General features: G+C 43.9%; 1 protein-coding gene across 3 annotated transcripts in view; it reads right to left on the bottom strand.

Annotated features, from left to right (window-relative positions):
• The window catches only part of NELL1 (neural EGFL like 1), a 729,607-nt gene that overhangs the window by 370,993 nt on the left and 344,921 nt on the right, over nt 1-13,693 (bottom strand). For all 3 annotated transcript variants that reach the window (XM_037040389.1, XM_037040387.1, XM_037040388.1), the window contains one exon: nt 6,962-7,087. In XM_037040389.1, the coding sequence (XP_036896284.1) occupies nt 6,962-7,087 (126 nt within the window). The remainder of the gene's footprint in view (nt 1-6,961; nt 7,088-13,693) is intronic.

Raw genomic sequence — 13,693 nt, 5'->3', positions numbered from 1 at the left:
TGGTGTTTATTTGTGTCCTGAGTGAATGTAGCCTAAGTTGAAGGTTGAAAACCTCTGTCCTAAAGAATTGGGGCTTTAGAATCCTGCTTGTGATACTGCCACACCCCTCCTCTGAAGGGGAAGGAGAATAACAGAGTCAGCTCCTTAAAACAAGGAACAAAGTAAAAGGATGCGCCAGCCAGCCAAAGAAATCAAAACAAAAGGTGAACGTCTCCTAACAATCATCAGGGTTTCAACTTGGGTTTTGAAATATCCAACAGTGTGTGTCTTATTTTGACTTTTCTAATGCAACAATCAATACATGTTGGCTGGTATCTTTAATAAAAAGTACTTTTGCATTCTAAAGCATTTGATATAGTCCTTTTTAACTATAGTAAAAGTAGTCTCCATGCTGTATGCTTGAAAAAACGAGGATAATCAGTAGTTACTTTACCAGTACACTCTACCAAGGTACAGAACGCTCTGTTTTAGCTCCATTTTATACGTGATGCTTTCTCCGTGAGAAAGCATCAGGTACCTCCTATTCGAAAGAGGTCTATATTTCATCAGCCTTAGCAGAAAAGCATTTTCCAGAGAACTCATCTGAAATTTCTACCAGCTAATTTTTACTCCTAAGTCTTTATGCTGTTGTCTAACCTCTTCTCATTACAACTCTTTAATTTAAACCATTAAATTAATAGATGGTTATATCTAACTCTTTAACCAAGCCTGCTTGGAGTATTTCAAACATGTACTTCAAGCTTTTACCCATGTCAATATCAAGAAAATAAAAATCCTTTCAGCAAGGTAATAAAAAATCACACGGGATATTTGTTATCTCACTTGGTCCCTTTATTTCTTACCTTCATGGCAAGTTTTTGGCATAAAAATGAATGCTTACCCATTACTGTCAAGCACCTGTCTCACTACCGCACGCTTCTGTCGTAAATCACAAGTGCCCTCCTTCAAAGCTGCCTTGAATATCTAAGACAACATCTCATTAGACAGACTAAACACGGGAATTTACAGGGAGATCAACGCACGTCGCAGTCCACTGACTCAAGGAGCATGACCATTCCCAAAAAGGAAGGGTAGAGAGGAAAGTAGCCCCCCATCCCCATTTCAAGCATGCCTCAGTTTCAAAGTTGCTCTTCGAAGAGCAAGAGCAACTCAAGGATCCCTTGGAGGAGAGAACACACACACCGATTCCAAGGCCACAGACTCGCCCAGCCTCCAAGGATGTTGTTTTGGATTCCACCCTTTCAAAGGCCACGAGAAACTTCTCTACGAGAAAGTACGAGGTTCCTCCATAACAAGTGGTTGTGACAAGGAATCCCCGGGTCCCAGGTGCAAAATAACTACCTTAGAGCACATTGTTTAAGTTCCAGATAATTATCATCAATTATCAATGTTGATCTATTATCCCTGAGATACTTATATATTTTTTTTTACTTTTTAACTAGGAAAAAGCTAAAGTTTCTTTTCTGTTTGATATATTGCCTTTCCCCACCAGGATGACACTCCATATTTACTGTCCCACATGTGGTTTTTCTGAAAAAAACTGCTGTCAGCACATAGAATTGGAAAAGACTGTTTTGGAATTTCTGGATTTTGTCAGGGACCCCCAACTACAGGAGGTTAAATAGCTAATAGTTGTCCCAGCTCTCCTAAGACTTTGAAGTGAAGTTAATCTGGTGAACACCAGCCCATTTTTGATGGCGACCAAACATTTGAGTTTTCTCACTTGAAGCTGTGTCACGAACGCTGAACTCCCTGAATCTCGGTGGCATGTTGTATTTGGAATTGCATATTAGATACAAAAATAAAGTGATGGATGAATAAATGAGTGGATGAATGCCTGAATCAATTATCCAGTAAATCAATGTATCACCAAACCTGATGTAAACTCTATGCTCACTCATTTTTAAACAAACAGAATTTTCCAATATGACTACTCACTTTGAAAAAATGGGTGTCAGGCTAAATGGCACACTGAAAAGGGGGGGGTTGGGGATGACCTTGATGTACTTGGAAAATCAACTAAACAGCAGCGGCAGACACTGTGCTCACTGGGGAAGAGGAACATCGATGACAAAAGTGCTGTGTCAGGAACGCAGGGCAAACGGAGGATGCCTTCGGGCCTGTCAATTTCTCCCAGCAAACTGTCTCCTGGAAATGCAATGCTGAGAAGACACAGCCGCAGACACCCATTATCCACCTCATTTATTACACTGGCAAATAACCACTTAGGGGAAGGAGTGTTCTTTGCCAATAAAGAAATGACAGCGATTAGAGGTGGGGAGGGACTCTATCACAGAAAATAAAGAGCACATTTGGCCAGACTAGCTTATGTTCAGGACAGAGTTCTAGCCTACCATGAAAGTGTCCAGTGGAGATCCTTAAATCTGGTCTAGAGGAGAAATTACCACCAGAGAGAATGCTTGTCTCTTCGGTGTTCTCATTCCCATCGGTATTTTCCACTATGAAATTCTAATGCCATTTGGGCAATGCATCCTACCATGCCTTGGTCCACTCCAATAGCTCTTCTTGGCTTGTGAAACACATTCCAAACACTTCATCTGGCAAAAGCACCTTTTTCTTATTGCATTTTGCTTGTACTTCCATCACAGCACTTAATACAATGTGCTTTATATCATAATTCTTTTTTGAGATTAATTTCCCCATGACATTGTGAACTGATGTTTTAAAAAAAGGATATTTTCATCAACAACTCCTCATGTCAAAGGGAACAAAGTTTGTTGAAAATGTTTAAAGTGCTAGTCACTATAGTGTTCACTAGCTCCATTCAGCAAATGTTTCTGGTTCCTCACCCTTCTGGGCACAAGGCAGGACTGCATTTCCTTGTCCCCTTGTAGTTGGTTGGGCACCTGTGACTAGTCTAGTCAATGAGTTATGGGTAGAAGGGAAATCTGAGTGTATCATCCCCTGGTGAGAAATTTAGGGGTGGACGCAGACCATCCAGGCCCCCTCCTCCCTGTCTTGGTGGCAGCACGTTCACAATAGTGATTATTCCATCACCTGTATCCCAAATGAATTACGTCAAGTTTCGGCATCCCTCCTACTGACCCCTGATAGGTATAACACACGAGCAAGAAATAAATTCTCATTATTTTAAGTCAGTCATATTTTGGGTTATTGTCACTACAGAACATCCTATCCTGACTGATTTAAGTATCGTGGTAAATTTTTTCACATGTATCATTTAATTTTTACAAAACCCATAGATATAGTATACATAAACAGTATTTTATACATTAAATTTAGAGAGATAAATAATGAACCCAGGGTCAAATGTATTAATTCATTCCTTCATTTAACAAATATTTATCGATCACTGCTCTCTGCCAGGTTCCTTCCTAAGTGGCCAAGATTCAGCAATGAATAAAAGGGGGAGAGGTCCCTATTCCCAGAGATTACATTCTCAAAGAAAGAAGAAAATTAATAAATCGCATACAATAAATAATAAAACTTCAGATGGTGGTAAGTAATATCCAGAGAATGGAAATCAGGTGATAAGACAAAAAATGGGTGGCTAATTATGTTCATCAGAAGAAGCCTCTCCGAGCTGATGAATTTTATGCTGATATCTGAGTGATAAGAAGAGCCAGTTGGGCAGATACTGAGAGGAAACAGTGCTAAGAAGGGGCAACAGCACATGCAAAGGTCCTAGAGCAGAATGAGTTTGTTGAATGGGAAAAAAAGTCAAAAGGTCGGGGCAGCCACCCCATAATAGCAAGGATGGAAATGTATAAGATCAAGTGAGAGAGGCTGAAAGAAGAAATGCCCTACAGGTTTTAATATCAAAGAAAGAATGAAGTTGATTTTTCTGCGTAATGGGACACCACCTGAGAGTTTCAAGTGGATTTGTATCATCTCTGCTTTAAAGAGTTTGTTCCAGCTGCTATGACAGGAGAGAGTTCTAGTGGCAGAAAACTGGGGCAGAAAGTGCAGTGTGGGGGCCACTGCAGCAGCGGTCCAGCAGCGTGGTGGCACCGGATGTGGGCAGAAGAGGACACACTCAGGGCAGTGGATGGAGAGCACAGTCAAGAAGACTGGTGCCTGGCCTGAAAGTGCAGGGGCACACAAAGAAAAGGAATCAAGTATAACACCTAGATCTTTTGGTTAAAAAAACTGGGTAGATGTTGCTTTTATTCGCTTGGATGGAGAAAACTGGAAGAGGAAGAGGTGTGCAGACATGGGAAAAACATCAAGAGTTTTGTCTCACACATGCTGAACATGAAATGCCTATGAAATAAATATCTATGCCTAGATGTCAAGTTGACTGTATAATTCAGGAGCTCAGAAGAAAGATTTTAACTGGATAGATATGTGTTATTGAAAAAAGTGCTGTTTAAAGTCCTAGGATGGAACAAAAGCATCTAAAAAGACTATGGAGGGGAACACGAGAACGGGGACAGGGCAGAGCTTCATGGCGCTCTAACCTAAACTGCTAGGAGAATGGGCAGGCGTGGCCACTGAGACAGAATGGAAATCAGGAGAGACGATGTCTCGAAAGTCAAGAACAGGATGTGTTTAAAAGAGGAAGGTGTGGTCAGCTCTGCTAAATGCTGCAGCGAGATCACAGAAGATAAGGACATTCCACTTAGCAACATGGAGTTCATGGCAACCGTAACAGGCACAGTCTCTGTGGCATGGAGATCCCAGAAGCCTTGCGGGACGGGGTAGCAGAGGGTAGAAGGGGAGCAAGTGTCAAGGAGGACAATAACTCCACAAAAATTAAGAAGTTGTGCTGTGAATAGAAGCAGAAGAATGGGGAAGTAGGTAGGAAGCAATCTGGGATCAGAGGAAGATTTCTTTAATGAAAAAGATCTTACTCACAATTCTATGACCTATGAAGTTCAAAGCCTTCATCAAGATTTCTGAAATTCCTGGGAGGAGGCTGTGGTGAAAGTGATGTGTGGGGGTTTGAGTACATCCTGGGGGGCAGGGCAGAGAATGGGATAGGAGCAGTTACTTTACAATGGTTACTCGGCCTCTGAGGCCTCAACATCCCGTACACACGCGCAGCACTTCTGTTGTGGTGCACTCCAGCACTCCACTGCAAGGAGAGAGTCTTACCTAGTGCTCAGGGTAGGTGACTTTGCTGGAGGTTTGAAAGTCACGTGGAAGACTTGCACTGCACACGGAAGAGCAAAGCAAGGAACAGACCTCACATTAAATATTCCTACCTTTCCAAGTCCGTTCAGTTTTCCTTCCTCTGGGCCACCTTCACCAGCCCTCTGTCCTCTATAGCACCCAGGCGTCTGTTCTGACTGGTTCTTCCCTCCTCCCCCTGTTTTTCTCTCTTGTGTTCTAACTTTTCTGTTCCCTCACATACAAAATACACACACATAAATAAAACAAAACATATGTGTGTGCCTATGCGCGTACAGGTATTTTCTTGCAGAGCCGCGTGGTCTTTTCGGCAGAGGGGAAAGGAGTGCTTCGGTACCAACTTCTATCCACAGCCCTGCCTTTTACTCCAAGTAATGCAGTTTCCTTTATAAAAGTAATTCTGAAGCTAGTTCTTAAAATAATTCATGTTGCATCTGGTCCTGCACACATACCACCAGACAGAGCACCCGTCCTTGTTCGTCAGGGGTTCGACAAGCACCAACACCTGCCTGCTTGCCTTCCTCTACAAAAAAATAAAAGTGGGAGGTGGCATTTTGATGCAATTTCAACAGGGCCTTTCCACACAGCAGGGCTTTAATTAAGGTTTATTGAGTTGTGTGATGCTATACTACTATGTTGGGAGGGAATTCAAGGGTTCCTTCCACTCTTGGGGTTAAAATAAGTCAAGACATTGATTTACTATTAAGAACAGAAAAATAGTCATCTATAACATCAGAGACTTTTAGACTGTTTGTGTAGAAGTCCAAAAGATTTTTGTCCCCTTAAAATGTTGAGATCTCAGCATGCTACATTTATATAGTCTCTTCTTTTCCTCTTGGAACTTTAGTTATATTGTATAAAAGACAGATAAATGAGATTTGGCCTCTGTGGCTGTCAGAAACTGCCATCAGTCTGAGATCACCAGCCCCTGAGTTATAGAACAATAACTTATAAATATACAACAATCTATGGCAAAGGTATTGGACACACGAGCATTGCTTTCTTAACTCTTGCAGCTCTTTGCTCTTTTCAGAAGGTTACTCATAAAAAAATACATTAAGAAAAGAGTGGCATTTTCTTCTGAGTGAAGAATGCAGCTCTCCTATGCCAATGGTATCAGAATAAAGACAAAGATGCAGGAGCCAAGAAAAGGTACAACGTGACTCACAGCTTAGCGGTTTCAGGTTGCTCATTGAAAGAGTCTGACCGAGAGAAGGAATACTCGGAATCTATACCACCCTTAACCAACTTACTGTTCAGGACCCCACATACGTGCCTGGAAGGTAAACCAAATGCCCCACAAAGCAGCATTACTCACACAAAGGAGCCAACCACAGGCCCTGGAGCTCCCGTTCAGTACTGACAGCCCAGTGATACAGGGAGAAGAGGGGGCAAACTGACTGTTAGCATAACAGTCAAAAGTCTTGACTAGCTCCCATGTGCACAATCCCTGCCCACCTGGTATTCCTGCTTCCCCTTTACGTTTAATCCTTGTCTTTCCCAATGAGGGAACAAACTACATTTTCTCATATATAAAAAACATTTCATTATGATGGAAGGAAATAGTTCGATACAATGTAGAGCCGATGACTCTAAGTCCCTCAATGTTACTATAGGCAACTGGGACTTCAATTTCCAACCACACACCCATGCACGCATGATCTCACACACAGGCAGGAATGCTGGGAGTGGAAGTAAATTATGCAGATGAAATTTCTTTATTGCTTTTATTCTCAAAAAGCGAGAAGGACTACACAGGCGAAAACAGTGCTTAGTGCCCTTGACGCTCAGTGGAACAACACAGCTATGACGCAGAAAAGGGTTGCATCAGCCCCCCGACGCTCACCTGTACAAGAGAAGTCATCCACGCGAATGTATCCTGGGACACAGTCACAGCGATACGAGCCCGGCAGGTTGACACACACAGTGTTGGCATGACAGTAATGCATCTTGGCGGCACACTCATCGATATCTGAAAGAGGGGACAAAAGCAACATCATGGTTAGTCAGATGATGAAACCAGAGGGTAATCATTTTCCAGGGACATTAGAGAACGCAAATGCCCATGGAGACCAAGAGAAAAAGCGAGATGCATCACACACAAAAGCTTAAGTGCAAGTTCGGCTGGTGCATTAGATCCAATCCCGAGCAAACAGTATTTCAAGAATGACGCATGGTATGATGCAACACTTAAAAGCCCAGGAAACATAAAGGCTAAATGCATTATTATTAATCTCTCACCATGGAGGGAGCTTGATGTAATGTCCAAAATTAAACCGTTCTGTGTCCAGTGAGTTGATACTAATTCATATTTATTAGGGAGCTGTGGTACCTGGTATAGCTGTTATCAGCAAGATCAAGGGAACCCATCCCCTCTCTGCTCGTGTGAGTTACGAGACAGGCTTTAATCCATCTGTTACAAAACGATGGGGCAGCCAGATTCTTCCACGTTACACTGTGAACACAGACGGCAGCTGCCGTCTAATGCAAATGAGTGTGTTTCATCTCTTGACCTGGAGATCCATCCCATGTGATAGAATAGTGCGCTGATTCAACAAAAACATCTTTTTCGCTTTAGAATGGAGGTCATAACATCACCTGCCTTCTCATAAAAGTTCATGATCAAATGACTTCACATTCAGTTCACTTGCACTGTTTTGCTTTTGTGTGACGGCCAGGGAGCGGGAAGGACAGAAACTCGGTGTGGGAATCCAAGACACAAAATGTGAATTCCACCTCTGGTTCTGCTCCTCACAAGCCTGTGACCTGAAGGGAACCAGTCTGAGTCCCCAAATCCTCATCAGCTTGTCATGAGGGTCAGTTAGCAACGTGCTGCTTTGTATCTTTGTGTGCATTATCTAATTTAACCCACATACACTTCCATTAGTGAGGTACAGGACTACCCTCATTGTACGGTCTAGAAAACTAGGGAAGTTAAATATTTGTTACTAAGTCATCCTGTTAGAACATGCTATAACCAACATTTGACCAGTTGAACTCAGAAGTAAATCTCTTATTTACTAGGACTTTGCTTCATGAAAGCACCTGTAAAATGAAAACCAGTCAAATAGAGTGTTACTATTAATACTATCATTAAAACATCGATACCCTTACTCCATGTACAGAAACTGAGAATAAAAATATCTATCCTGAGTCACTAGAAATCTCACTTACTGATTTATTTTAAGAGTATAAGCAGATATTCTTTTCAGTGCTAAAGATATATCAGCCTATAAATAAAAGTTACTGTGGGGTCATCGAGTTCTTGGAGACTCAGCAAGACTCCCATAACTCACTCCCATTAGAAAACAAACAGCAGAAATCAGTGAAGTCATTCGTGCAGGCAGAAAGGGTTCTACCTGCACAATGCCACACCCTTCCAAAAGCGATCCCAGACAATGCATAAAAAAAACAAACTGAAAACAGGGATGTAACCACTGTATAAGATTACATCAAGCAAGAGTGTGGCAGGAACTCTCCCGGAAACTTGAGATGGGGCAGCAACCGCACAGGAGCACGAGACGGAACACAGATCTTTCAGGCAGTCACGGCATTAGAATTCTGTAACAAGCTGGCTCCTGGCATTCCTTAAACACGTTGCTTCACAGAAAAGCGGATATGAAAGTCGAGATGAAAAGTGCTTCAGGGAAAGAGCAATGATCAGTTTTGTTACCTGCTGCTGTGAAGTTGCACAACAGAAAGACAGAGCTAACCACTGGATGCGGCAAGAAGTTCGCTGCTGTCCTTGACCTAGTAAGCGTAGTTTTGGGAAAGGAAGGGAGCGAAGCTTGACTGGAGTCCATTAAAGGAAGAATGGAATATGAGGGGGTCAAGACAGGAAAGCAAGGCAAACCTTTTGAGATATTTCTCCATAACGGAAAATGGGTAGTAGCTGTAGGGAGGCTGGGTGATGAGAGAAATTTGTTCAAAGATGGAAAACATCATAGCATGTCTGTGTGCCGTTTGAAATGATTCAGTGCTGGTGAAGAAAAATGATGATGGAGGAGAGAGAGCAGAGCACAGCAGGAGCAAAGTCCTGCACGCCACCAAGAGAAGCTGGTCTCCAGTGCACAATTGGGGTGAGATGAAGCCAAGCAATAAGGGAAGAGGTGGAGAGAGGTGGGCATATTTGGTGGTACGAAGTGAAGTAGTTCTCCTTTGCTTGTTTTTATTTTCTCAGTGAAATGAGAAGAGAGGGTAACATCTAAGAAGTAGGAGAGGGAGGAGGCATTGGGTGTTTAGAAGGGACAAGGTATAAAAAAGTAACTCTGGGAAGAGGGAAAGAGAATTTCCCAGGGTGTGTAGCAGGAGCCCTTTGTGATCCGTGGTCATGAACGTTACATACGAGCAGGCAGCATGGTCAGGTGTTTTCTCCAGTCTCATTCAGATATTTAGGACAAGTGCAGGGTCATTAACAGCTATAACCATGAAAAGTTATAACCAGAGAGGAGTTTTAGGCAAATACAGCAGGTAAAAAGTGAAATAAGGGAATTGAGTACGTAAGAAAACAGGTGCTGATAAGGAGGTGCCACCGAACCTCACTATTAAGGGAAGGAGGCGAGAATATAAGGAGGTAGGCAACTGAAATGGACTAGACGTTTTACTGGACATGGTGCAGCACCGACTATATATCTTTTCAGGACTAAAGAAATTAGCCTCCCAGCCTATAGGAGTTCTTCCTGCTAATGACCTTCAGCTATTAATGACCTTTAGAAACCTTGCCGTGACTTAAAGTGTGTGGCAAAAAAAGGGGCCACAAACTAACCTGACAAGCTCAGGGGAGGCCTGTGTGGCAGCCTTACGAACTCAGAGACCTAAAGTAACCACACAGGATGGTCTGCAATGAAAACTTATTAACCAAAAGCAGTTTATGGCAGAGAGTCATGTCCTAGGACAATATCTTCCCTGACATAAGTCAATCTGGAATTGTCTGTCTGCTGTCTTTTAGCATCTGTGGAATGTCAAAGTTAATTTCCCTTTTTCTGGCCCCCTCCAAGCACAGACACTGCGTCAGAGCACCAAAGCAGAGACCACAGATCCCCTCACTGTTATTGTTATCATGTTAATTGTTGGGGGTTAACTATCCCTTACCCACCTGTGTAAAAGAAGTATGTGTCTATCATGTTACCTTTTATCCCATCCCGAAGGTTTCCCCACTTTGCTTCCCCCACCTCTCTGACCCTTCACCAGTGGGTTTCATGTAAAGCCCTCTCTTTCGACGGTGATGTCCAAAGCAAGGCGCAGAACTGCAGTTCTCTGGACCGTTTTCTCAATCTGTTGGGGTTGTGCTTCCCAGCAGTTGTCATCCCTTTGGCTCAAACAAACTCACAAAACACCCTCTGCAGCAGCCCTGTCAAACTCTCTTTCACCCGGGGCCACATCAGCCTCGCAGTTGCCTTCAAGGGGCCGAATGTACCTTTAGGACTGTATAAATGTAACTACTCCTTAACTAGGGGCAAGGAGCTCAGCACTGCCACCAGGTACAAACAAGGTGCTGGGGTGGATAAAACAAGCCGGAGGGCCAGATTCCGCCTGCCACCTGTGCTCTGCAGGTTCACACGTTTCTTATGTTGACAAGAGAGATAGCTTACCCTCACTCACCCTCCCACCTGACGGCAGCCTACAATGAAGATGGTTCTCCTTTATCTCAACTCAGGGTATTTCTAAAGGGCTTTCCCAGGCTCAGAGTACTCAGTGGGATAGAGCTCATTCATCCCTTCACTCACCCTCCCCTTCCCCCACAGGTGTCCATCCCTATGGCACTGTTGATAAACTTCTTTATATGCCACCGTCCATCTCAGACGGGGCTTGCTGAGGAACCCAAAATTCAGCAGGAATCCTGATGGAGGCAAGGAATCATTACCGTGAAAGTACTAGAGCGCATGCGCTGGGAAACTAGGGAGTGGAGCCACAGACTGCTCTGCTTGACACCAAGAGTTTGGAGATTTTGCTACAGTTGATTACAAGGTTGTTCAACTGACTGCAGGAGAGTAAACGACCACGTCACCGTGAGGGTTGGGGGACACCAAGAGAAGCCAGGTATTGGAGGCGACTATTGGCATCGGTGTTATTCACCAAACACCAGTTTTCCTCCTTCTGGGCACATAATACACCAGTGCCAGCCCCTCCTTTCCAAAGGGAAGCCTGGCTATACAGTGAGCGCCAACACTGACTAGCCCTCTACTGAGCCCCAAGTGAGAGGGATGAACAAAATCCCACCAGGAACCTCACAGCCTGGCAAACCACTGAGCGAAACGTGCTAAGTCCTATTGGGAATGCAAGCCCTTTCAACAGGTGGAAGGGAGTTACTCTTCTTCGAGGCTCAGAGGAGGATTCTCTAGGGAAGGAAACAAGGAAAGGGGAGAGGAACGACATACCAGGCGGAAAAGACTGAGAAGAATTAGTTGGAGGAACCGAATTCCGCCTCATTAAAAAGAAAGGAAAGAGAAGCTCCAGCCCAACCCTGCTGAGCACAGGAGGCCCTGAGGAGGAGGAGTCTGGACTCTCATCCAATTTCTGTCTCTAAAACCCCCCTCGGCTGCAGTCGAGAGCGTGGATGGGAGCAAGGCAAGCTGCAGGCTCCATCGCCCTGTTATTTTACTCACGGGGATACAGCCACACTAACTCGGTCTCGTTCTGCTGGGGTGCCCAGCCGTTCTTCAAGATGAGACACTAGGCAGGACTTGCCTTAGAGTAAGGCTGTCTAACCTTTTGCATCTCTGCGCCACAATGGAAAAAGAACCGTTGTCTTGGGCCACACACTCAATACACTGCAACATGTAATCACCAAAAAAATCTCATAATCTTTTAAGTAAATTTATGGTTTTGTGTTGGGCCGTGTTCACAGCTATCCTGGGCTGCAAGCCACCCACTGGCCTCAGGTTGGACACCCCTGCCTTAGAGGCAATTCGGTCTCCAGCCCATGGGTCTCAGCTGCCAACTGCAATGAATGCTTCCCAGTCATGGACTCCTGGTCCATTCCTCCCAGAGGGAAACTGTGGCTCACTTCCCGGAGGCCACTGGATCACTGCTGAAAATTTCCTTGTTTCATAGGATTCTAAGGCTTTGAATAAAAACATTTTCAGAAACTGGACAAGAGGATGGTTAGAAAAACCCTGGTGAGAACTTCTCACATAGGTTTATCCAATTCTTGTTCTCCACGGGTAACCCTGGCCATCCTCTCCCCCTGGCCATCCCTCCCCATCCCCCCACCACCGCTGGCCATATACATCCCTGCTGCCCACTGATGGATCTTGGAGTGGGTCTGTCTTCAGTTCACACCACTGATAATTTCAGCTCTTGCATATCTGATCATTTCCTGGTGGCAGTCCAGAAAAACGCAACACCAAAATAAAGCAGAGAAGTTGACAAATGTGCCAGAAAATTAAACTGTCGCAATGTTATCTTTGTTGCTTTATTCTCCCATCAGGCAACCACCAGATATAAAAACTCCTTCCTGGTATAAATGAGGAAGAGAAGGAGAGAAAGAAAGTGTTTGGAGCCATCCAGCCAGGCCCCTGGAGACAAGATGGTGAGAAAAAGGAAGAAATTGGCAACTTCCCAGCTCGGGATGGGGATGGAGTGGCAACATTTGGCAAAAGAAAGATCTCTCCCTCCTCAAAAGGCACATCCCTGCAGACAGTTTCAACAGGACTCAAGAGTGCTTCAAAAGCAAAACTGATTACAGAGAGAATCAAAACACAATTAACATCTTCAGAGAGCTGGGATACCCTGAGAAAACAATCTTGAGAAATAGCAAGCAACTGAGATTTTTAAAAGAACCTAGGACAAATGCTGCTTTTTGTTTACAGACAAAAGATTCTGAAAGGTAATGAATAATTACAAAACAAAAACAAAAACAAAATATTGGAAGTCCCTAAAGCAATACTCAGAGAGAAACTGGGTTGGCCCAAAGCAATGAGGATTTTATAACCACAGCCCTCAGAAGCCACCTGACCCTTGCCCAGTTGGTCATGGTACTCTGCCTGCATGTGAGCGATCTCTCTCTGTCTGTCTGTCTCTCTCTGTTTGTCTCTTTCTCTGTCTCTCTCTCTCTGACAATGGTCTCTGCAAGTGTGATATTCACCCATAAGCCAGGAGGCAGGAAGAGACCAAACCCATGGCTGAACATCAAGGTGGAAATTGAACACACTCAAGTCTAGACTCAAGATAAAAGTCTGAATCAGTGGAGGAGGATTTTCTAAGAACTGCAAGTTCTATGACATCTACTGGAAGGATGAATAGATTTTTAAAAACTCACACCATCAGGCACAGAGTAAGACCGAGATGAATAAGAGACTAATAGTATGTGTCCTCATAGGGTAAAACTAGGAATAGCCCCTGGTACCTGGTCAATACTCAATAAATAGCTGTGACTTCTATACACCACATACTCTGCTAGGTGCTCTACAGGTAGTATCTCATCCCTCCCTTTATACTTCTCGACTACTGTAGGAGGTGGGGATCCCATGGCATGGTGAGCAAACCGAGGCTCACGGATTATTCGGTCACTCGCCCAAGGCTTAAAGTCAGTAAACATAACAGCCGAGATTTGAATCAGCACCGCCTGTCTTTAAAG

Source organism: Sturnira hondurensis, unplaced genomic scaffold (assembly GCF_014824575.4).
Source record: "Sturnira hondurensis isolate 20B ecotype Veracruz unplaced genomic scaffold, ASM1482457v3 Scaffold0002638, whole genome shotgun sequence".
NCBI lineage: Eukaryota > Metazoa > Chordata > Mammalia > Chiroptera > Phyllostomidae > Sturnira > Sturnira hondurensis.
The sequence above is the reverse complement of the archived record's forward strand: the minus strand, read 5'-3'. Positions and strand labels throughout refer to the sequence as shown.